Source organism: Panthera tigris, chromosome C1 (genome assembly GCF_018350195.1).
Source record: "Panthera tigris isolate Pti1 chromosome C1, P.tigris_Pti1_mat1.1, whole genome shotgun sequence".
Lineage (NCBI taxonomy): Eukaryota > Metazoa > Chordata > Mammalia > Carnivora > Felidae > Panthera > Panthera tigris.
In genome coordinates this window covers 28,921,373-28,946,647 of record NC_056667.1, presented here as the reverse complement: position 1 = coordinate 28,946,647, position 25,275 = coordinate 28,921,373, and the positions used below count along the sequence as shown (strand labels likewise).

Genomic DNA, 25,275 nt, shown 5'->3' with positions numbered 1-25,275 from the left:
TGCGTCATAAATTGGCTTCCTATGCACATTTTCTTACAAAGGAAGAATTTGCTGGACATGGTAATGTGAGAATTCTGGATTCCTTGGCAGTTCCATTTCTCATTGTATATTAATTCATTGGTTCTTTGAATCAGATAGCAATATTGGAGCTGAGTTAGTACGATCTACTTTCCAACCCTCCAACACATAGGTTCTTTCTTAGTGCTGTTAAAGTCAAGTTTATGATCCTGGACCATGATTAATTCACCAAGGTAAGTGTCACCTCTGAGGGCACTTGGCAGCTGGCCAGCCAGCCAGCCCTGATGACACTCCTGTCTCTTCAAGCACATTTCTTTCAGGCTCTCGTACTTTCTAGTCACATTCATCTCAACAAACTGTCTCCTTCTTTATCCCTCATTATGTCTTTTCCTCTATGACTGTCTCTCTCCTTTCTTTTTTTTTCTGTTTTTCACCTTAATTAACCATGAAGTTGAATAATAAAACATACCAGAACTATGTGCCAAGTACTATGTGCTGGAATATATATATATATATATATATATATATATATATATATATATATATTATACATATAATATATATAAATATATATAAAATTTATATATATAATATATATATATATATATATAAATTATATTCTGACCTCACAATAACTCTGAAGTATTTTCACTCTTATTTTACAGAGGAGGAAGCAGAGTATCATAAAGTCTGAATATTTGTATTAATGAAAGGTTTTTGCTGCTTAATTTTCAAAGTCAATGAATTCAATATTTTATATTTCCTTTATCTTAGAAAAATACAATGTAAACACTTGTATATAACCTCCATCTTATTTTTGCTTGTGAATTTATTGTCCTAGAAAATAATTCACCTTGGAGATGTTTATTTTTCTTAAGCTGGGGAGTAGGAGATAGACCGGAAGAGGAAAGAGACAAATTGGAAATGTCCCTTTGAGCAGTAGGGCTTGCCACTGTTCTTTGCTCCTTCCTTGTCCTCTTTTCCAAGGAGAGGGATTGGCCCTGATTCTCTGAAGCAATCTTAGTCTTCTCCATGGAGGAGATGACCTTCTCTGCCTAGCCAGGATGAATGTACTTTCTGGATCTGTGCAAAAGGAAGAGATCAAATTTTCAGCCCCTAGATGTATAACTTTCAGTAACTTGGAAATGGAAGTTGCAATAAAGTTGGATTGGCTTCCTGGAAGATCACTTCTAATAAATAATTAGATGTTGAATTAAGCTGCTCAGCTCCAACAGGTGTTCTTCCCATCATGCTGCAGAGAGTAAGGTAGAAGTAGAGAGAAGCATCCCTTCTATCCCACCTCATATGGGGTTGGGGAGGAGCAGAGGAGAAAACAGGAGTTTCCAGATGGGTGCCAGGTTCCTCCACTCTTACTCCATGAAGTAAGGCTGCTTACCTTCTGGAGGTGCAAATAGCTAGGTCTGGGTTATAGGCTGGAGGAACAAGGCAGAGAGCCCTGGGCTGATGATTAGAGCAGGGCAGCAGAAAGGCCCCAGGTCCAGTTGAAAATGGAGGGTCCAGACTTTGGTAGGTTCCGCACCACGGACAGAAAATTTTCTACAGGCTGAAGCTGGCAGGTGGGCTCACAGTTCAGCACTATGCCAGAACCCCACCCCCACCCCACTCCTCTACTGGCTATTCCAGGGAAGAATCTAACCTGGCCCTTGGTTGACTGGACCCCAGCACTTTAAGTTCACAGTAAAATAGCTTAGTTTCCTTCTAAGGTCCTTTTGAATATCTTCACTTAGGTGTCTATTCAGCAGTCACCTGGTTGAGTGGAGTCCGCTTTGGAGGAACTCTTAAGATCTTGCTGATTTGCATATATCCTTATACACTGAGGCATCTCCGTCCTGGTTTTATTATAAATGAATTGTTCAGAGGAAGAAAGAAAAGGACTGAAGGATTGTTTCAAATCTTCTTTTCCTCTTCTTTCCCCCATTGCTAGGGTCTCAATCTGGCAATTTCCCCAAGGAGGCTACAGATGCATGTGGTGGGAGAGGATGAGAACCAGACTCCGGACAGCCAGGGGTTTGTTGGGGCATCTGTATGGCTTTCCCCAGATAATTTCCTCCATATGCTTGGCTCCTGAATGATCCTTCCAGGCTCCTAAGGAGTCTGCATTTTGTGTTAGCATACAGGGCCAGAACCTCTGGGCTGAAGTCCCTGGAGCGCAGGTAAGAAGCTGTGACTGGCGCCTTAGAGACTGCATAAGGGATGGGACCCGGTTTTGAAGAGAAGGGTGAGGGGTAGTGGAGTGAGGACTCATTCTGAAATGAAAGGAGTCCTGGGTCTCTAAGCAGCTTCTAAAAATACCAACTCCCAACGCTGGGGGTGGAGGGGGAGGGGAAAATTGAGCGTGAGAAGAATGAAGATGGAAGGAGGTAGGGGTGTAAGAGCGCTTCTTCAGGGAGATCTGATTTCAAAGACCCCACCTGCATCTAAGAACAGCTGGATGCCACACCTCCTTCTGCTTTCTCAGCGGGCTTCGGTGTCCTGTGGTGTCGGAGCCTCAGCCCCTCCTGATGACCTTTCTTTTTACCGGCAAAGGATCCCAACTCTTCCCAGCCACTCCTCCTTCTTGCTGTCCAGCAAGTATGTCTGTGAGCAAGGGTGCATAAACACACACATACTAGATGCGCATGCGCGCGCGCACACACACACACACACACACACACACACACACACACACACGACACAGGAAGGGAGCTTCCAGGCTAGCTCAGAGGCTTGTAAGTGGCCAGTTGTCTACGATGCCAGCAATTTTCATTATTCATTATCCATTACCCCAAGGAGGTATGGATTGTAGCAGAGACAGAGATTCACCCAGATATTTTCAGCACAGAGCATGGCACTCAGGGAGTGTTGGTTGAAAGGTAAGGAGCATATACATACACACAAAATGTACACTCAGGCCAGGCAGGTCATGGGGATACACGACTCATTAATTTTCAAGGGTTCTTCAGGCTGCTTTAGACACCATAAAGGAGCGGTGTTGGGTCCCCCAAGAAAAGAGCTTTGAAAAGCCACAGGGTGGGTGGAGCTTTCTCTGCTCAAGTTCAGCCCAGATGGTGGCGCTCAATAGCCGCCTCCCTCGTCCTGGAGGGCTCCAGCCCTTCCCACCACCAACGCCTTAAACCCTCAGCTTGCACATAAATGACCTTCACTAGATAGAGGTCGTGTTCCACGTTTCCTTGCAGCTTCCCCAGCGCTGGCTGAACTCCGCGAGGATTGCTCCGCCTCTTTCGCAGACCCCTGGGAGTCCCTGCCGCTGAGCTCCTTCCCAGTCACCTGGGATGGGCGGAGAGGGATTATCAAGGCGCGGGGGGGGGGGGGGGGGGGGGACTCCAGGCTCTGAGCAGACTGGGGAAAAGGGTAGTTGTGCAGAGTGCTGCCTGTGTCCTGGCAGCAAGAGCAGGAACCTGAGGAACCGATCGTTCATGCAAAATTTACCACCGCCCCATCCTGGCGTCCACATGGTTTCCCAACCTCGGAAGCGCTGCTGGTAGGGTGGGATTCCGTCTCCCACTTTGCTCTCCTTTCTAGAGTAGCTCCCAGGGTCAGCCTTAGCCCCTCCCTCCCTCCTGCCGGTGTGTGTGTGTGTGTGTGTGTGTGTGTGTGTGTGTGTGTGTGTTGTGTGAGGAGGGCGGGGAGAGAAGAGGGCAGGATTGAGCCATAAGACACCAGGAGCCTCAGACACAGGAAGAAGCCAAGGGCTTGTAGATAGAGGAGCTCCCCAGAGCTTGGGGTCGGGACATCAGGCTTCAAAACCCCTTGAAAGTCCTGGGAACAAGGGAGCTTCCAGCCTAGCTCAGAGGCTGCAAGTGTCGCGGCCTCCCCGAGGTTCGCCCCTCTTTAAGCCACGCCCACATTGTCTACTTCTCGGGAATGAGAGGCTAAGGTTTTGCGCTCTGGGCCTTCGTCGCCGGCTCATCCTCCTCCCCAGGAGCCAGACCAGCGTTCAGCGCTACCCACCCCCACGTTTGGAGATTGGCGGGACCCCTTCCTTCCCCCCTCCATTTCGCCGTTCCGCCCCTGGCCTATGAAACTCCACCCCTCCACCTTCTGCTGGCGGGGATTGGTGGACTTCCCGCGGCGGTGCCTAGTGATTGGTCCCCATGGATGACGGTAACCAGCGAGATCCCGCCCCCAGAAGGAGCTAGGGTCTGGGGGCACTGCTCAGCGGTGCTGGGGCTGGCGCGGCTTGAGCCGCCGCCGCACTGACAGCTTGGTCTGCGGACCATGGAGACTGGTGCCGGCCCACATCCGTTGCGCCTGTTCGTCTGCCTGATGCCGCTCTGTCTGGCGTTGCTTTTGGGACCAGGGAGGCCCGGGATCGCCGAGGAAGGTGAGGAAACTGGTGGCTGTTCTTGGAGCTTGGAATGCCAAAAGATAGGAGGCTGGAGAACTGGGGGTCTGAGGGAAGGAATCGTATAGAGAGACTGGAGTCTGTATTGGGGTTTGAGGCAAGCGGGCAGCGGGAAGCAAAGAACTAAAGAGGCAGAGAAAAAGGTAGCTAAGCAAAGGTGGCTAAGGAGATCGGGCTGGAGACCTGGAAGGCTGGGAGGAAAGAGACCAGGAATCGTGAGAGCCAGAGGCGGCGGTTCAGGTGCCGGTGAGACGGACAGGCTGAGCGATTGGAGGTGGGAGGTGTGGGGGCAGGGAGATGAAGAGAGCAGAGGAGACAGGGAGGTGTGGAGGTGAGATCGAAGTACGGGACGACGGGATGGAGCCCGAACCGCGAGGCAGGAGGTGGAGCGCTGGTAGGGGAGGGATGGCTGGGTCCGGGAGTAGCCCGACGTGCTGGCGAGGGAGCTGTCCGCAGTGCTGAATTTGGAGCGCAGACTACCCGAAGCGGTCTGCGCTGTTGGGCTTGGAGCTGCCTGCGGTACCAGGGCTCGCGCCTTGCCTCTGGATTTGGGGGAGCCGTACGCTCAACTGAATCCAGAGGCGTCATATCCAGGTGTAGAATCCTGAGGAGCTGGAATCTAAAGCGCTGACCGGGGGGTTGGGGCGCTGGATCTCTGACGCCAATATGCAATTCCGATGTGCTGTCAGTTATAACAAAATCAGGAAGCTGTCGGTGGTCCTGCTTACTGTCACTGATGCCTCTGGAGCCAACCCTCTTAGAGACCCTCACCTTGGAGCCCCACCCCCTTGCTTAAGCTCTAGATTTGTAATCTTCCAAGACTTCAAGATGGCCTGGGCTCCTGTCTCTGAGCTGCTGCTGTGCTATCCAGACCAATGCTTCTTTGGGACCGATACTGAGAGCAGGAGAGAAGAAATTTTCATTTCTCCTGCTGCTGGCAGAGTCCACTCATTTTTCCCAGAGCCCCTAAGAGTCAAACTAAAAAGGTTCTAGTCTCTTCCATCCCTGGTGACTTCAGACCTCAGATGAGCCCCTGAGTATGAATGAATTCAGGATGTATGCAGAAATCCTCTAATATGCTCACTTTCTGTCTCTTCTTGACATGCAGTTATAATTTAGGGAGCCTAGAAGGTGGAAAGGGGGGCTCACTGACCCCACCACCCCTTTCTTAGAGCCAATCTTAAGAGTACTTCCATGAACTCTGGCAGGCTGAATAATGACTCCCCAAATACGTCCACATCCTAATTCATCCCCAGAACCAATCAATCTTATTCTAAATGCAAAAGACTTTGCAGATGTGGTTAGGGGTCCTGAGATGGGGAGATTATCCTGGATTATTTGGATGGCCCCAATGAAATCACAAGGGTCCTTACAAGAGGGAAGCAGAAGGAGTCAGTGAGAGAAGGCAACTTGGTCACGGAAGGACTGGAGTGAAGCACTTTGAAGATGGAGGAGGATGCCACAAGCCAAGGAATCCAGGTGGCCACTAGAAGCTGAAAAACTCAAGGAAATGGATTCTCCCCTCTGAACCTACAGATGGAACCAGTCCTGCTGACAGCCCAACTTTAGACCAATGAAATTGATTTTCAACTTCTGACCTCCAGAACTATAAGAGAATAAATAAGTGATACTTGAAGCCACAGAGTTTGTGATGATTTGTTACAGCAACCACAGGAAACCGCTACAGGCTCCTTGCCTAATTGTTGTGGCTACCTCTTTCTGGACTCAAGCTACTCACACCCCACGCCTTCATGGGAAGGTACGGGGTGGGAAAAATTTGTCTCTGCTCCCTCAGCAAGTTTACAACGAACTCACAAAAAGGTCCCTCCCACCTTCCTGACCTTCTGACTTTCTGACATCTCTGTTCTTCCTCTCCCTAGTCATCCTCCTGGATTCCAAAGCCTCCCAGGCTGAGTTGGGCTGGACTGCACTGCCAAGTAATGGGGTAAGTGTAACCTTTCTCTCCCTCTCCCAGGAATCTTCTGGTGGTCTGAGACTCAATTCCTTTAGCTCTTTGTGGTTACAGCAGATCAAAATGCTCCTCAGAGCACGTGATCTCCAGCGGCACTGGCTTCAAGCCAGAGTGGCCTATTAGAAAACGTTGAGTCTTCAGTCAGTCCAAGAAGAAAAGAAAAAAAGAGAAAGATAATGAGGGGAAAACCGACTGTGTCTAGCAACAGAAATGTGTCATCTAGATGAGCCAATGCTGGACAGTGTCTTGCGCATAGCAGGTCCTCCAAGCAGTGTTGCTGATTGATGGATTGATAGAAGGAGCAAGATTTAAAATCCTGAAAGTGGCTTAGAAACTTGGTGGGGGTGGGCAGATGTGGCTGTATGGCTGCAGCCTGGTCCCCGTGTGGGCACCGGGTGGAGAGCCGGGAGACTTCAGACACCATTCCCAGCTCTGCTGCTAATTCGATGTTCATATCCAGTCAAATCACTCTTTCTGGAGCCTCAGTTTCCCGACCTATAAAATTAAGGGTTGGACTCTTTGTCTCCAACGTTTCTCCCAGCTCTGCATCTTATAATTTCAGGGGGATGGGGTGTGTGTGGAATGCGAGATGATGGGGAAGGGGTTTTTCAGCTTTAGACACCACCAGGGCTTCACCTCCTGGGGGCGCCTTGGCTCTGAGCTTCCCACATCTTTGTTCTCCTCCCCAGTGGGAGGAGATCAGCGGCGTGGACGAGCATGACCGTCCGATCCGCACATACCAGGTGTGCAACGTGCTGGAGCCCAACCAGGACAACTGGTTGCAAACTGGCTGGATCAGCCGTGGCCGCGGGCAGCGCATCTTCGTGGAGCTGCAGTTCACACTGCGCGACTGCAGCAGCATCCCGGGCGCCGCGGGCACCTGCAAGGAGACTTTCAACGTCTACTACCTGGAAACAGAGGCTGACCTGGGCCGCGGGCGTCCCCGCCCAGGTGGCAGCCGGCCCCGCAAGATCGATACAATCGCTGCGGATGAGAGCTTCACGCAGGGCGACCTGGGAGAGCGCAAGATGAAGCTGAACACGGAGGTGCGCGAGATCGGTCCGCTCAGCCGGCGGGGTTTCCACCTGGCCTTTCAGGACGTGGGCGCATGCGTTGCGCTGGTCTCTGTGCGCGTCTACTACAAGCAGTGCCGCGCGACGGTGCGGGGCCTGGCGGCGTTCCCAGCCACCGCAGCTGAGAGTGCCTTCTCCACGCTGGTGGAGGTGACGGGAACGTGCGTGGCGCACTCAGAAGGGGAGCCCGGCAGCCCCCCGCGCATGCACTGTGGCGCTGATGGTGAATGGCTGGTGCCCGTGGGCCGCTGCAGCTGCAGTGCGGGATTCCAGGAACGTGGTGACATCTGTGAAGGTATTCAGCGGACGAGGGGGCGTGGCGTGGGGGCGTAGCGCGCAGGTGGCAATTGGGAGAGAGTGTGCCGTAGATCAAAGAGGCAGGAGGAGGAGTGGAGCAGCTGTGGGCTGTGGAGCCCAGAGCCCTGACCTTCTGTGGAGCTTCCCAGTGGGTCCAGCCAGGACCACTGAACGAAGTTACGAGGAGGTGAATTTGACTTCATATAAGGGGGCATTAGGGGCTTATATTTCAGGCACTATGATAAGCACCTCGCAAAGGATGTCTCATTTATTCTTGGCAATAAAGTAAGTCACCAGTATCCCTATTTCACAGATGAGGAAACGGAGGCTCAGAGAGATTAGCACCTCGCTTGCAAAGTTAGTAAATGGGGAACAAGGGTTCGAACCAGATTCGCCCAACTGCCAAGTTCTTTCTATTACGCCATGCTGCCTCCCGTATGCATAAAGAAAAATGATACAGCAGCCCAACTCTACTAGCTATGGACTAGGGGGATTGGTTACATTATAGTGAGCTCCCTGTCACTGATAATATGCAAGTCAGAATCTGGAAGGGGGATTCTTGAGCTGGAGAGAAAGACTGAGAGGTTGTGCTAGATGACTAGTAAGATCTCACCCAACTCTTCGAACTGTGAGTCAAAGTGCCCCTGAGGGAGACCCTTCATGTGGGGGCTCTGTTGGGTTCTCAGGTCTGTGTGGGCACCGGGCTGGACCTCTCCTTTTCTCCCCTATCTGTGGCTCTGAGGACTGAGGGTAAAGATGGGGTATGGATGTGTGCCTTTAGTGTAGAAAGATCAAGAGAGGCTTCTGCTAAGCCACGTCCTTTTCTGGGTGCCAGGACAACAGAAATGAGTCAGAGATAGTCTCAACTCTTCAGAAGCTCTATAGATGGAAAACATAAAAATTGAAAAATCACAAGGTGATATGTGATCCAATGGAGGGATTAATATAGAGGTGGGAAGACAGAGGAGGAAATGACTCAACTTAATGTCACTCCTTTGTTCAACTGTCCATTCGATATGAGTTGAGAACTTGCCAAGTGCATTTAGGGAGGGTTTATTATATATATTTAGAGGAATGTCACCATCTCTTTCCTGGTGGGAACTTATGGATTAGTAAGGGACTTGGAGGCACGAACCTTCCTGAACTCTCCAAGTAGGGTTAGGAAACACTTCTGTTCTCCAGCACCCATTGCAACCTCTACTTCTTGCTTAAAAAAAATTAAGTACAGTTGACTGCAATCTCTATTTCTGCACTTACCCCATGCTATGTAGTGATCTACTTGTGTGTGTTTCCACCACTGGACTAGTGACTGACTTCAGGCAATGGTTGTATCACATTTTAGCAGCGCCAGTATCCATAACAGGATGTGGTAAGTGCCCAATGGAAATGTACTGAGTGAAGGAGTGGTTACCATAGGGTGTGATACATATCAACAGAGAATTGAGGAAGCCTGGAGAAGGGAGAACCCCAATCTAAGCGTGGAGAGAGACAGTGAGAAGGCCTTTCTTCCAGGCAAATAAAAACATTCTGACTTAAGAGACTGTCTGCCGAAGCATGGAGGCAGGAGGGAATGTAGCATGACTGGGGCTGGGGGCAGAGGGCATTTGGGGGTGTGAGGGCTGATGGGGCTGGAGAGGGGCAGGAACAAATCATGAAGGGCCTTGAACTTTAGGATAAAGTGCTGAGACTATATGCTGTTGACCAATGGGGAGGCTTTGAAGCAGGGGTCTGACATGTTCAGATTTGTATTTTCAAAAGATCACTCAAGCCATAATTACAAAGAAAGAATTGAGGAAGGAAGGATTAAGGGGTAGAAAATAAGAAAGATGGGACAACAGTCCAGGAGAAAGAATGCATGGTCTGAAGTGAGACAGTAGCAGAGGTCATTGAGAGATGAGGATGGATGTGACAGCCTCCACAGCACTTGGTGACCATGTGACACAGGAGAAAAGAAGAGTCTTTTTTGATTCATTTACTTCTAGGGGATTGGATGGACAGAGGATCATTTGCTGGGGTAGAGATCACAGGACATCGATGGACACCGAATCTGTGGTGTCTGGGGTGCATTAAGTGGAGGTAGCTAGAAAGTGAGTCTGGAGCTCAGCAAGAGAGAGAGAGAGAGAGAGAGAGAGAGAGAGAGAGAGAGAGAGAGAGAGAGAGAGAGAGACACTACTTAAAGCTGTGGGTACGGTTGGGACAGACCAAGGCGAGGTAAGAAGCAAGAGGGCCAATGATGAAGTCTCATAGAACAGCGGTATTTAAGGGTTTAAGGGGGAGTAGGAGAATCAAAGCCCATAAAAAAGGACCTTGAGGGAGACTCAGAGGCTGGGGAAGATCTAGGAGAGTGTTATTTCTGGCAGCCAAGGGAGGCGGAGGGGTCCAGGAGGGAATGGCTTATAGTGTTGGTGAGCAGTCAGGTAAGGTGAGGTTTGGACAATGTCCACCCGGTGGCCCTGGCCAAAGCAGTTTCTGTTGAGTAACGGAGAGAGACACCAGGCTGCCAGGAGGCTGGGGGATGAAGGAAGTTGGGGAGCTAGAGTAGGGAACACACACAAAGTCTCTGGGAGGCTGGATTGGAAAGGGGAGGAGAGGGAGGTGGTATCTTGAGGAAGACATTGGGTTGAGAGGAGATTTTGACTGTAGATGGGAGCCTTGTTTATTTATATGCTGAGGGAAGGAGCCAGTGGGGCACCAAGCAGGGGGTGGTGGGAGTGGTCTGCCCCAGGGGGGGATGTATTTTATTACTGACATGGCTTAGAATTGCTGACACTTGCTGCTAACCAAGATCGGGCCATGTTTTCGTCAGTTTCATTGTTTTTTAATACTCCGTACATCGTACCCTTCCTGCCTGCACCCCAAATGGACCACTTTTACCACCCCATTCCTCTGTTCTGTCACCGGGAGGAAGCAGTAGAGAAGGAGCAATGTAAGAAGTAGGAACCATATGAGTGATGGAAGATAGTCTGGGAGGAGGAGAAGGGGGCAGGACCCAGAGTGAAGGAGGAGGGGCTGGAGGCCTCCAACAGGAGGTGGCTCATCCTTTCCTCTAGGTCTAGAAGGAACGGGGAGAAGAAAGATGGGTGTGGAGGGAGGTTCCCGGTTTGACGGCCGGACATTGAGGGACTTACCAACTGACAGCCTCTCTTCTCCTTGTGACGTGGGAGGAAGGCATCTGCACCAGTGGACAGTAGGATCCTGGTCTGTTTCATTCACTCTGTCTCTAGATCCTAGCTCCAGAGCACCTGACTCACAGTAGATGCTAAAAAAAAAAATCATCCAATGAATGGATCAGGGTCTGGAAGAGGGGGTTTGGATACACATTCTGGGCAATCTCACACACACACACACACACACACACACACACACACACACACACACTCAGGAACCCAGTCCCCCTTCTGACTTAAGCTGAGACCAGACCAAAAGCCACTTGTAATGGTATCAGCTCTGCCTTGGGGAATGGGGAGCTGGGGAGGGTGCCAGGGAGAGGTTCATAAGCGAGGTGTTTTTTTTTTTTTCTTGTTTCTTCTCTTTCTTATTTATTTATTTTTTCATTTATTTTTATTTTTTAAGGGAGTTATTATTTTGAACTGGGGTCTGGAGAAACATAGGAGTTTGCCAAGGGAAAAGGGCTGTGAGACATTACAGGACAAGAGCCAGAGGTGTGAAACGAAGAGTTCAGTGTGGCAAGGGTAGGGTGGTTGGCACTGGGGAGGTGCTGGTGGGTTTTAAGAAGGGAAGTGAAATGCTCAGGTTTGTGTTCAGAAAGTGAAGGCCTTCCAGTGCCTTCTACAGCTGAGTACAGAGCCTTCTCTAAAGGTAGACCGATGCGGAGGGGATAGAACCAAGATGTTCTCTCTCCCTTTTGTTTCTCTCTTTTATTTACCCTCTCCTGGTCACTAGGGTTTTGGGGGGGTGGGGGAGATCAGGGTGTACAACCTGAGTCTTCCAATCTCTGTGGGAGTGCCCTGGAGCAGGGGGACCCAAGCAAATATTCTCTAAGGCTCCCCAGGGCACACAGAGACCCTGTGGTGGGGTGGCAGGAGAGGGGGGTTACAGACAGGGAGGCTTATATGGACTCAATATAAGGAAGCCCTTTCTCAGCAGAGGCATCCTCAGAAGAAGGTGGGCTCCCCATTTCTGAGCAGAGACTGTGGCTACTTCTAGGAAAGGTGCCGGAGGACCGGGCCAGTGGGAGTTAAACTAGGTGATCTCTGACATTTGCCTCTGACCTTGATGAAGACAGGGAGGGGCCCGCAGTCAAGAGGCTCTCATGAGTCTGAGCCTCCACACAAACCTCCTCTAAACAGAGTCTGTCAAAGAGATAACCACCTCGGTTGGGACACACATCTCTGGGACAGTGGATGTCCCAAACATGCAGAGAAAGGGAGCCTCTGGTACTTTTCCCTACTGCTGGGAGATCCTGCCGACAGATCTCCACTCTGACTTCACAACAGAGGTGGGCAGGCCAAGGTTATCATCCCCACTTGACTGATGGTTTCTTGAGGCCAGAGAGGCATAGAAAGGGGCAGAGCTAACACTGGAACCCAGGCCATCCGAGTCCCAGCGGGGGTTGCCGTTGGTCACCAGCCCACCATGTTAGTGAGTGCCATGCTCTGCTCTGAAGACAGATTATTTCCAAAGCCTCTGAAGCTTCACAGGCCCTGCCCAAAGCTGTGTTGCCCAGGACTCAGCAAGGTGGAACTTCCAAAGCCTAAGCCTTCCAGATAACGAGAAACCCGCAGCTTACTCCCCTCTTCTCCCAGACAGGCTGAAAATCCTTCCTGAGGGCTAGTCTGCATCCCCTCTGTTGTACTGTGTGTGTCTTCTTGGGGTTGGAGAGCAGCCAGCCTTCCAGAATCAGCTAAACTAGCAAGAAGGCCTGGTGGGTGCAGGGAGGGAGGTGAGAACCACCCAGAAGCTGAGAGGAGGGCCAGGAGCCACTGCCTCCCTGCCACCTGGCCCAGCTGGTGAGACATTTTTTCGAGTGGGCGTTCAGCCATTTCCACTTCAGGCCTGTGACAGAGGAACAGTAATTACTACCACTGTTGTGTACGTGTTGTCTGTGCCGGGCTAAGCGGCTTACGCTTCACCTCAGTTAATCCTCCAACAACCTTTTTGAGGTGGGTATTCTACCCGAGGCTCAGAGAGGTCAACCAATTTGCCCAAGGCCAACAGCAAGTAAGTGGTAAACAACCCAGGTGCAAACCCAGGTTGTTCGGATATAAAGAGCCTGTGCTCTTAACAACCTGCATTCTGGGTGAGCCCGGAGAAGTGACAGAAGCAAAGTAACTGGGGAGGGTGTCCAGACCAAAAGTAGAGAAACTTCACCTTCCTTCAGTCTACTCTCACCCTCCGCCCCCAGCCCCCACACCTGGCTGGCTCCACTTTCAAACTGGAACCAAGTGCATCAGTTGAGGATTTGTGATGCCACGAACCCCCGATGGTAGTGGTGGGAGGATGGGCTCTGACGACAACAGTGAGTGTGTGTGTCACTGTAAGTGTGTGGGTGTCTGTCCTTGGGTAGCTGTGAAATACCCCTTGGAGGCACCGCTCTTCTGGGCTCACATCAAGACTGGAGAGTTTGGCTTATTTTCTTCCAGTGGGCATTAATTAAGGCAGCATGGTGCGGGCTCTGAAAGCTGTCTGCTGGGGCTGGAATCCCACCATTTACTAGCTGTGGGTCATTGGGCGAGTTACTGAACCTCTCTGAGCCTTAGTTCCCTCATTTACGAAGATGACGATAAAGGACGCACCTCACAGACTGTTGGGAGGATTAAACGAATTACTAAAGGTAAAACGCTAGTGTTCTGCACACATTAAGCGCTCGCTAAGGGTTAGGTAGCCCTGGGTTACGTCGGGAGCTGCCATCCCACGCGGCTGTTATTGGACTAGCTGAGACTCCCTTCCGGGCACAGTTCCCGGACTTAAAGTCACCCTAATGGGGCAGGCAGGAAGGTGGGGGGGAGAGACACGCTGTGGAGGAGACCCCTCCTCACGTGGCTCCGCCCCGCAGCCTGTCCTCCAGGGTTTTACAAGTTGTCCTCGCGTCGGCCGCTCTGCTCCCCGTGCCCAGAGCACAGCCGGGCCCTGGAAAACGCCTCCACGTTCTGCGTGTGCCAGGACAGCTACGCGCGCTCGCCCACCGACCCGCCGTCGGCCTCCTGCACCCGTGAGTGCCCCTCCGGAAGGCGTTCGCAGAGGGGGAGGAGGGAGTCAATAAAGGCGTGGGGGAGGGGTTGCTGAGGGCAGGGGGCTCCGCACTGGTGAGCGTGGGAAGGGCGTGGGGGCCACGACCCGGATGGCGGGGTGGAGGGAGGGGAGCCGGGGGTGGGGATGGGGCCCGGGCCTTGGGTGGGAAAAACCAGGGCAAGAGTGCAGAGGACGGAGGGATGAGGCCGGCTTCTCGTGGAGTGGACCCCCCCCCCCCACGCCCTCACCTCACCCTGCGCCCCGGCCAGAGGGGGGCTCCCGCCCCTCACACTCAGCTCTGCGCCCCGCAACCCCATCCTCCTCCGCTCACTAACCTCCTCCCACCTCCCTGGCCCTCCCTCCACTCACTGGCCTCCACGCCCCCTTCCGTCTCTCACCCATCAATGGCCTCACTTACCCCCCAGTCCCTCCCCCCCACGCCCCTCCTACCCCCCCCCACTAACCTCCCCCCCCCCCCCCCGCCCCGGCTCGCCCCGCCCCCCAGGGCCGCCGTCGGCGCCGCGGGACCTGCAGTACAGCCTGAGCCGCTCGCCGCTGGCGCTGAGGCTGCGCTGGCTGCCGCCCGCCGACTCGGGCGGCCGCTCGGACGTCACGTACTCGCTGCTGTGCCTGCGCTGCGGCCGCGAGGGCCCGGCGGGCGCGTGCGAGCCGTGCGGGCCGCGCGTGGCCTTCGTGCCGCGCCAGGCCGGGCTGCGGGAGCGCGCCGCCACGCTGCTCCACCTGCGGCCCGGGGCGCGCTACACCGTGCGCGTGGCGGCGCTCAACGGCGTGTCGGGCCCGGCTGCCGCCGCGGGAGCCACCTACGCGCAGGTCACCGTGTCCACGGGGCCCGGGGGTAAGGCCGCCCGCGCCCCTCTCCGCTTAGAGCGGGCTCCCCGCGTCTCCCCCGGAGGCGTGGCCCCCACCGACGTCCCTGACGGCGGGGACCCCCAGCAGACGGCCAGCCCTGCCCGAGGGCCCCGGGGGAGGGACTGAGGACGCGGGTGACGCGGTGCCGCCGGGCCAGAGCGGTTGCGGGCGTTTCCGGGAGTCCGCGGGAGGCAGTGGGCGCCCCTGCTCCCGACCTCGCAGAGAGCCTGGCACCGCACCCAGCTCGCGGCTGCCCTGCCTCTCATCTCCCGCGGGAAAGAGCGGAGAGCCCCGCCACCTTTTGCTGTCCCTTTTTAAAAATTTCAGCAGGAAGGGCAGAGTCGTCTCTCCTCCTTTACTGTCTCAGAAAGAGGGGTTCTGTCGTGTTGTTCCCCCCCCCCCCCCCCAGCCCCCAGCCTCCATCCCTGCAGCATCGGTCACCCTCTTTCCTGGTCCCGGAGAAGAGCAAGGAAGCACTTAGGGTCAGACCGTAGGGACGATAGAAGTCACTAGTCAACACGGAGCGGTCACATTTCTGAGTCTGGGCTAGAGAGGAGTAAATGATGACCTACACTCCTTTTAGGCTACATCATCCCCACTCTCGAAAATTACTTTTACTCGTCTTTCACCCAGCTGGGGTGCACCTTCGCGTAATCCTTCAAGTACCCTTTGCAAGAAAGTGAGTGTGGTTTCTGAGCCTTTTCATACCTGAGATGTGATTGCTTTGTGACTCGACTTCCCCGTCTTCTGGCAGTTGTATTGCAGAGAAGTCTGAGGCCAGGGTGATTTTTATATTGAACTCTTTTCATTGAGTTTGGCTGGTACATAGTAAAACTTGTGATCTGCACACATTTTTTTTTGGTATTCCTGGAGAAAACCTTTTTTCAGTTATTGCTTTGACTAGAATTTCTGATAGCTTCCAATATCTCTCTTAAGAATCTCTCTAAGCCTTAGGTTGTACATCCATTTTCTGATTCTCAAATCTTGTCACTCGCTTTATCATTTTTAGCTCTTAATCCATTTTCTCTGCCTTTTGGGAGAGATTTCCAATTTGTCTGGTTTTTTGGAATAACAGTTTTGCTCTGTTTTTTACTATCTCGATTATGACTTAACATTTGCTATTGCATTTACATGTAAAAAATCAATATTGAGAAAGAAAAAAGCACCCATAATCCTATTACCCAGAGATATACAACTATTAATATCTTGGAGTGTATCCTTCCACATTTTTTTCTTATCTCTCTATCCATATCTAGAACTATCTACTATAAAATCCCTTTTGTATAATATATGTGATATGAGATTTTTATCTGGTATTTCATATTAACATCCTATTTTGATATAGATGGATTTAAAAATCGTGTTGAGATACTGTTTCCTTTTATTAATAAAAATACTAAGCTTCCGCTGATTGAATGCTGCTCTGTGTTTGGTGCTGGATCTTGCAATATGATTTTCTACATTCATTCGTTTAAATGGAATGGTAATCATCTTTCAGTTTTTAAAATATTTAAGTAATCTCTACACCCAATGTGGGGCTCAAACTCACAACCCCAAGGTCAAGAGTCACTGGCTCTTCCGACTGAACCAGCCAGGCGCCCCTAATCATCTTTCAAATGAGGAAGCTGGGGCCTAAGAGGACAAGTGAATTGTCCAAAGTCACCCAGCTAGTAAGTAGACACCCATCTTTGAACTCAGGTCTGTCAACCACCAGAGCTCCCCATGCTTTTAGCTCCTTGGCCATAGAATGTTTTCACTTAAAAAAAAATTTTTTTTAATGTTTATCTATTTTTGAGAGAGAGGCCAAAACCGAGTGTGAGTGGGGGAGGGGCAGGGAGAGAGGGAGACACAGAATCTGAAGCAGGCACCAGGTTCCGAGCTGTCAGCGCAGAGCCTGATGTGGGGTCTGAACTCAGGAACCACAAAATCATGACCTGAGCCGAAGTTGGACGCTTAACCCACTGAGCCACTTAGGTGCCCAGAATGCTTTCATTTTGTATTGAACTTAAAAAAAAAAATCAGGAATGTTAATTTTATAAAATGCTTCTTCAGCATCTTTCAAGATGACCAAATGTTTTTTCTCCTTTGAGCTGTTGGCATGATGAATTCTATTCATGGATTTTTCAGTGTGAGCTCTTTTTGCACTCCTAGATTATACCCTGCTGTATGTGGGTGTATTATTCTTCTAATATTTTGCTGAATTAATTTGCTTATATTTTAATATTTTTCCATGTACATTTATAAGAGAGATTAGTGCTTTTTTTTATTGTGTTCTTTGTCAAGTTTTAGCATTTGTCAAGTTTTGCCAGCTTTGGAAAAGGCATCAGAAAAAACTCTTCTTTTTCTCTGCTCTGGAACAATTTAAATAGCATAATTCTCATTCTTTGAAGGCATGCAAAACTGCTTTTGGGGGCCTGCACTTTCTTTGGGGGAAATTTTAGTGATATTCCCAATCTTTTCCATACTTCTTGAATGAGTTTTGTTAATTTGTGTTTTCGTAGCAAATATTTTGATATTTTTCTAATTCAGTAGCCTAGAGACATACGTTTTAAAACTTTCCTCAGTATCTGTGTAACTGTGCTTTTTCTTTCTTCATGTTATGTGCTTGTGGTTTCTTTTTAATTAATTATCCTTGCTGGAAGTTTATTTTACTGGTTATGACAATCAGTTCTTGAATTAATCAATTCCAGTGTTCTGTACTTTTGTCATTTATTTTATGATTTTATCTTTATTAATACCATCCTCTTGCTTTCCTGAAGCCTTTTTTTTAGATGAGTTCAGTGCTTAGTTTTATTTTAATATTGTAAGCCTATGAATTTTCCTCTGAGTATAACTTTGGTCACATCCAGTATGTTTTTATACATCATACATCTCATTAGTAGTGTCACTTTTTTTGGAGATACTTACATGCCCTAAAATTTCACATACCTTTTGAAGTATACAATTCAGTGCTTTTTCATATATTCACATGGTTGTGCAGCCCACATTTTCATCACCCCCAAAAGAAGCCCATTAATAGTTACTCTCTCCATTCCTCCTACCCTCTCTAGCACCCTCTAACCACTAATCTATTTTCTGTCTCTATAGATTTGATTATTCTGGGCATTTCAGATACATGGAATTATACAACACGTGAATTTTTGTGTCTGCCTTTTTTGTCTGTTTAGCGTAATGTTTTCAAGGTTTGTCCATGTATCAGTATATTATTCCTTTATATGGCTGAGTAATATTCCATTGTATACCACAATTTTGTTTATCCATGCATCAGTTTATGGACTTGGGGCTGTGTCTGCTTTTTGGCTATCATGACTAATGCTGCTATGCATATCCATGTACATGTTTTTGTAGAAACATGTTTTCACTTTTTTTGAGTGTATGTGTAGGAGTGAAATCGCTAGGTCATATGATGTTATAGACTGAATTGCGTCTTCCCCAAATTCATAATGCTGAAGCCCTAACTCCCAATGTGACTGTGTTTGGAGATAGGGCCTTTAAAGAAGTAAGTAAGTTTAACGAGATGTTAAGGACGGGGCCCTGGTCCCATAGGACTGGTGTTCTTACAGAAGAGGAAGACACCAGAGCTGCTCTGTGCACACAAAAGAAAGGCCAGGAGAGGGCACAGCAAGAAACGGTGTCTGTAGGTCAGGAGGAGAAACCCTACCAGAGTACTATGGACACAAACCTGTAAGCATCTTGGGGCGCCTGGGTGGCTCAGTCAGTTAAGCGTCCAACTTCGGCTCAAGTTATGATCTCACAGTTTGTGGGTTTGAGCCCAGCATCGGGCTCTGTGCTGACAGCTCAGAGCCTGAAGCCTGTTTCAGATTATGTGTCTCCCTCTCTCTGCCCCTTCCCTGCTCACACTCTGTCTCTCTCTCTCTCTCAAAAGTAAATAAACATTAAAATTTTTTTAAAAAATTGTTAAAAACAAATCTGTAAGCATCTTGATCTGGGATTTCCAGCCTCTAGAACTGAGACGTACGGTTGGCTTTTTATCTTCTTCTGGAACTAATTAACTTTTTGTGGATCTGCCAAACTGTTTTCCAAAGCAGCAGCGCCATTTTACCTTCCCGCCAGCGGTGTGCAAGGGTTCCAGTCTCTCCACATCCTCACCAACACTTGCTACTGGTTTTGTTGATTACAACCACCCTAGTGGATGTGAAGCAGTATCTCCCTGTGGTTTGGATTTGCATTTCTTTAATGCCTAGAGATGCTGAACATCTCTTCATATGCTGGGTTTTCTTTTTGCCATTGAGTTATGAGCTACTTAAAAAAATTATATATATATACATATATATATGTGTATATATATATATGTATATATATATTCTGGGTATTAGACCTTTGTATTCGTTTTCTAGGACTTTTGTAACAAAGTACTGAAAATTAGATGACTTAAAACAAATTTCTTGTCTCACACTTCTGGAAGGTACAAGTCAGAAATCAACGGGTCAGTAGGGCTATGCTCTCTCTGCTCCAGAAAAGGATCCTTCCTTGCTTCTAGCCTCCTGTTTGCTGGCAGTCCTTGGTCTTCCTTGGCTTGTAGATGCCTGTTCCAGGCACATGGCTCTTCTCCCTGTGTGTCTTCATATTGTCTCCCCTCTGTGAGTGTCTGTCTCTGTGTCCAAATTTCCATAAGGACATCGTTCATATTGGATTAGGGCCAACTTGAACGACCCCATTTTAACTTGAATCTCACTGCGAAGACCCTATTTCCAAAAGAAGTCACATTGTAGAGGTACTGGGGGCTAGGACCTCAACATATCTTTGTGGGGGGGGGGACACAGTGCAACACATAACAACCCCCATCAAATATATGATTTACAAATATTTTCTCCTACTCTGTGGGTTGTCGGTCACTTTTCGAAAAAAAAAATCAAGGTATAATTGATACATAACCTAATGTCTGTTTCTGGTACAACGTAATGAGTCGTATATGTATGTATCGTGAAACGAGCACCACAGTAAGTCTAGTAAACTTCCATCACCACACGTGGTTACACATTTTTTTTCTTGTGATGAGACATTTTGAGGCCTACTCTCGTAGCAAATTTCAAATATACAGCATAGTGTCAGTAACGATAGTCACCATGCTGTACATTACACTCCCAGGACTTCCTTATTTTATCACTGGAAGTTTGTGTCTTTTGACCCCCTTCCCCTGTTTTGCCCAGCTCCCCGTCATGCCTCCGGCAGACACCTTTCGCTTTGAGCCGTGCCTTTTGAAGCTCCAGGTTTTAAATTTTGATGAAGTCTTTGGTTGCCTGTGCCTGTGGTTTCATATCTAAGAGACCACTGCCTGGTTCAAGGTCATGGAGATTCAGACCTGTGTTTTCTTCTAGTATTGTAGTTTTGCCTAGATTTATTTTAGAGAACATGTTTTCATTTCTGGACGATTTGCTTTTCTTCTGTTTCTGATTTTACTGCTCCATGCTTAGAGAAAGAGGTTTGCACAGCTTTTCGTTTTTTAAGTAGTTCTTGAGTTTTCTTTGTTGTCGAAGATATGGTAAACATTTTAACTATTTCCTGGCTACCCTACAGCATTGTGTATTATTTTTGTTCCGTAGTTTTTCTCTCGCTTTTTCCATATATAAATGAAACACATTATTCAATTCTATTTCTTCTTATTGTCTGCTTGGTGTTTCCATTCTGCTTGTGATTTTGTTAAAATTCCTTGTATTTGCAGTGCATTTTCTTTTCTTTTTTTTTTTTAACGTTTATTTATTTTTTGAGACAGAGAGAGACAGAGCATGAACGGGGGAGGGTCAGAGAGAGAGGGAGACACAGAATCCGAAACAGGCCCCAGGCTCTGAGCTGTCAGCACAGAGCCCGACGCGGGGCTCGAACTCACGGACCGTGAGATCCTGACCTGAGCCGAAGTCGGCCGCTTAACCGACCAAGCCACCCAGGCGCCCCTTTTTTAAATGTTTATTTATTTTTGAGAGAGACAGACTGTGAGCAGGGTAGGGGCAGAGAGAGAGGGAGACACAGAATTGGAAGCAGGCTCCAGGCTCTGCGCTGTCAGTAAAGAGACCCACGGGGGGGCTCGAACCCGTGAACGGTGAGATCATGACCTGAGCCGAAGTCAGATGCTTAACCCACTGAGCCACCCAGGTGCCCCTGCAGTGCATTTTCTTTTAAATATTTCAGTTTTCCTAATGCACACGTAGTTTCCCCACAGGCCTCCTCGCTTACCTCCTCCGCTTTTACCTCGCCTCATCTTTTTTCTTTTTCTTCTCTGCCTGTTGTTCCTTCATGGTCTTCTGCTCCCATTTTGTGGAGGCTGTGTTTTCTTTCATCTTCTCGAGGATGCCAGACAGTCGCCTTTCTTGTTTCTCTGTCACACTAAATCCCTCTTAAGAAGCTGCGCCTCCTGAATCTTCAGAAATAATATTACCATTCATTTATTCTGAAATGTTTTTCTCATATGCCTGATGTTTTTGGCATTTTCTCGTTCCTTGTTCTTGAACAAGGAGATGGCTAGCGTTTGCCAAAAAACCCCATGTGTGAATTGCCCTCTGGGTTGGTTTGTAAGGCTTTTCAGCTGCAAGTAACAGTAAATCTCAATCCAGCTGATGTTTCGCTGAAAATGATTTCTCAGCGTACCTAAGAGTGGACTCAGAGCATGGTTATTTCAGCAGCTCATCGGGGTCCTCAAGGACCCAGGTTCTTTGTGTCTTTCTACCGTGCCATGCCGTCCTTGTCACATAGGCTGGCTCCCTCATGGTGGCAGGTTGGATGCAGTAGCTCCAGACATCACATCCTTACCATCCAGAGCAGAAGAAAGGGACTGTTTCTTTCATGTAGGTATCATTTTAAGAACAAGAAACCTTTTCCAGAGTCCGTCCTCCCCTTAGCTGCTTTCTCCTTACATCAGCCAGAACTGGATGATAAGCCCGACCGCAGTCATTGGCACAGGAAATGAGTCCACACAGCTGTCTTAGAACAATCAGAATTAACCTGAGTCACACAGGGGGAGACAGTAGACCCTGAATCAGAAGTTGGGCTCCACAGGCCAGGAAGGGGAGACATGGCTGTTGAATAGTTTTCCACTCATGTCTGCTGTGGTCTCGGTCCCCCGTGGGCACTGGCTGGATTTCATCACAGATCCACCTACAGCAGGAGAGAGCATTGGGCTCGGTTTTCAGCTCCGGTCTCAGGATTTGTTAGGCTTTCATCTAATGTATCTCTGTGGGTCTGAAATGGAACCGTCTCCTACCTCTGTATGGCCGTCTATGCTTTCAACAAATGTAGCTCCAAAACACGACATTCCTGGCCTCTTCCTGTCTCTGCTGTCCATCTGTATCTGCAAGGGTCTGTGCCATCCTGGGACGTTTTCTCTCTCCTCTCCCCTTGAACCCACATCTCTTCTGACAGCTGTCATCTCCCAGTGGATTTAGGCCGAGAGGCACTCCTGGGGGATACGGAAGGACACTTTTCCTCCAAAGCAACTATGCAGGAGAGTGATGGCTGTGCATTGTCCTGTTGACAAAGACCTTGCCTTTTTGTAAGGGTCAGACGGTGGGAGGAGGGATTAAAAAATCTTTCAGGTTATTTTTAGGATGGGAGACCGTGTCACTCTGTGGGCAGCATAGCCTGGGGCTTCACGACAATTGCACTTTTCAGTCCAGTTCCACCGGCTTTCTCATAGGTGGAGTGGCATATCTCCCCCATTCTGGCATTCAGCTGTCTAGACTAGCTTACGTTGATGTTCTGAGTTTTCAACTCTTTCTGTACCTTTCTGTTTTCATCAGAATTGGGAAGAGACTGCAGGTGGGGGCTGCTAGGTGGTTACCATTTAAAACTGGAAGCCATGTTCATGCACTTTTCAAAGAGTGAGCTGCATGGGCCCTGTCCCATAGCCACCTGGTATCTACTTCCCCTCAATCCCCCAAAGTCACCAGGAGCCTCCACATTGTTAAAGCCAGAGGGCGCTTTGAATCCTAGTCTTACCCTGTCCTTTGTCAGCGTATGATACTGCCGACCGCTGGCTCTTCTAGTTAGTAAACTTGCATGGAGCGCTTGCTCCGTGTCAGGTATTGTGCTAAGCTCTTCATATACATTACTTTATAAAATTCTTACAGCGAGCCTAGTGAGGTCAGAATTGTTTCCATTCTACACATGAGGCAACTGAGTCTCTTGCTCATGGACTGGAAGCTAATAACCAGAAGACTCAGGAGGGAACCTTCTTAAATGTTCTCTTCCCTGGGCTTCTGTGATCTCATTTGCTCCTGGCTTTCCTGCTCTCTCTCTGGCTCCTCGTGTTCAAGCTCCTCTTCCTTAACCTGCCTCTTAAATTAAATGTATGTTTCCTAAAAGCTTTTCTTTCTCTCTTTCTGTGCCTCCTCCTGGGAAGCTTCATCCAGTCCCCTTCTGATGGCTCTTGGGTCTCCATCTCATTTCCAGATACCTTTTGTGAGTCCTGAAACCACCTATATAGCTGCCTTTCCAGCATCTTCTCTCGGAAGTGTGTGTGTGTCGTGAGAACACTTAAGATGTCTCTTAGCAATTTCCACGTATACAATACAATATTGTTATTTTTAAAGATTTTTTTAAAAATGTTTTTATTTATTTTTGAGACAGAGAGAGACAGAGCATGAGCAGGGGAGGGACAGAGAGAGAGGGAGACACAGAATCTGAAGCAGGCCCCAGGCTCTGAGCTGTCAGCACAGAGCCCGACGCGGGGCTTGAACCACGAACTGTGAGATCATGACCTGAGCCGAAGTCGGATGCTTAACCGACTAAGCCACCCAGGCGCCCCTAAGATTTATTTTTTAATTTTTATTATTTAGTTATTTTAAGAGAGAGAGCGTGAGCGGAGAAGGGACAGAGAGAGAGGAAGAGAGAGAATCCCAAGCAGGCTCTGCACTGTCAGTACAGAGCCCGATGTGGGGCTCGAACCCACAAACTGTGAAATCATGACCTAAGCCAAGATCAGGAGTCAGAAGCTTAATGGACTGAGCCACCCAGGTGCCCCCACAATACAGTACTGTTGACTATAGTCACCATGCTGTACATTAGATCTCTAGAACTTGTTCGTCTTCTCACTGAAAGTTTGTACCCTTTGACCAACATCTCCCATTTCCCCAGCTCCTAGCCCTTGGCAACCACCAATCTACTCTGTTTCTATGAATGTAGGTTTTTTAGATTCCACACATAAGTGAGATCATGCAGTATTTGTCTTTGTCTTTCTTCTTTCACGTAACATAATGCCCTCAAGGTTCACCCATGTTTTTGCTGATGGCACAATTTCTTTTTTTATGGGCTGAATAACATCCCTTTATATATATCATTTTCTTTTCTTTATTCATTCATCCATCAACAGACACTTAAGTTATTTCCATATCTTGGCTATTGTGAATAATGTTGCAATGAACATGAGAATGCAGATGTCTCTTCGAGATAGTGATTTAATTTTCTTGGGATGTATACTCAGCAGTGGGATTGTTGGATCATAGGGTAGTTCTATTCTTAATTTTTTGGAAAACCTCCATGCTGTTTTCCATAATGGCTGCACCAATTTATATTCCCACCAACAATGCACAGGATTCCAGCTTCTCCACATCCGACACTTGCTATTTTCTGTTTTGTTTTGTTTTTGACAGTAGCCATCCTCACAGATCTGAGATGATATCTCATTGTGGTTTTGACTTGTGTTTTCCTGATGATTAGTGATTTTAGACATCTTTTCATGTGCTTATCGGTGATTGGTCTGTCTTCTTCGGAGAAATGTCTATCCAAATTCCCTCCCCATTTTAAATTGGGTTATTTGTAGGTTTGTTGTTGTGGAATTGCAGGAGTTCTTTATATATTCTGGATATTAACGCCTTATCAGATATATGATTAACAAATATTTTTTTCCATTTCATAGGTTGCCTTTCGTTTTGGTGATTGTTCCTTTTACTGTGCAGATGTTTTTAAGTTTGGTGGGATCCCATTTGTCTATTTTTGCTTTCATTTCCTGTGCTTTTGGTGTCACGTCTGAGAAATCATTGCCAAATCTAATGGCATGAAGCTTCCCTGTATGTTTCCTCCTGGGAGTTTATGGTTTCAGGTCTTACATTTAGGTCTGTAATTAGTTTCATGTTAAATTTTGTATGTGGTATCAGGTAAGGATCCAACCTCATTCTTTCGTTCGCATGTGGACAATTAGTTTTCCCAGCACTGTTGGGTGCAAAGACTGTCCCTTCCCCATTGGGTGGGCTTGGAACCCCTATCGAAAATCATTTCATCATATCTGTGAGGGTTTATTTCTGGGCTCTCTATTCTTTGCAGTTGGCCCACATTTCTGTCTTTTTACCAGTACCAAACTGTTTGGATTATGGTGGCTTTGCAGTGTTTTGAAGTCAGAGTGTGAGGCCTCCAGCCTTGTTTTTCTTAAGATCATGTTGCTATTCATGGTCCTTTGATTTTCCATATGAATTTTAGGATTTCTTTTCTATTTCTGCAAAAAACAATTTTGTTGCAAATTGAATTGGATTTGTAAGTTG

General features: G+C 48.5%; 1 protein-coding gene and 1 long non-coding RNA gene across 8 annotated transcripts in view; one reads left to right on the top strand and one right to left on the bottom strand.

The window, feature by feature from the left end:
- Positions 1-846: 846 nt before the first annotated feature.
- LOC122241223 lies at positions 847-14,531 on the bottom strand. The gene is made up of 3 exons (XR_006221254.1): positions 14,447-14,531; positions 10,855-10,985; positions 847-1,101 (listed from the first exon to the last, which is right to left on the bottom strand). It is a non-coding gene; the product is annotated as an uncharacterized LOC122241223 (long non-coding RNA).
- Positions 4,209-25,275, top strand: part of EPHA10 (EPH receptor A10) — a 38,892-nt gene continuing 17,825 nt past the window's right edge. For all 7 annotated transcript variants that reach the window (XR_006221253.1, XM_042996625.1, XM_042996624.1 and 4 more), the window contains exons 1-5: positions 4,209-4,363; positions 6,265-6,329; positions 7,046-7,724; positions 13,743-13,898; positions 14,424-14,774. Coding sequence is in view for 6 of the 7 variants with exons in the window: in XM_042996625.1 (XP_042852559.1) it covers positions 4,258-4,363; positions 6,265-6,329; positions 7,046-7,724; positions 13,743-13,898; positions 14,424-14,774 (1,357 nt within the window). In the remaining variant the exon portion in view is untranslated. The remainder of the gene's footprint in view (positions 4,364-6,264; positions 6,330-7,045; positions 7,725-13,742; positions 13,899-14,423; positions 14,775-25,275) is intronic.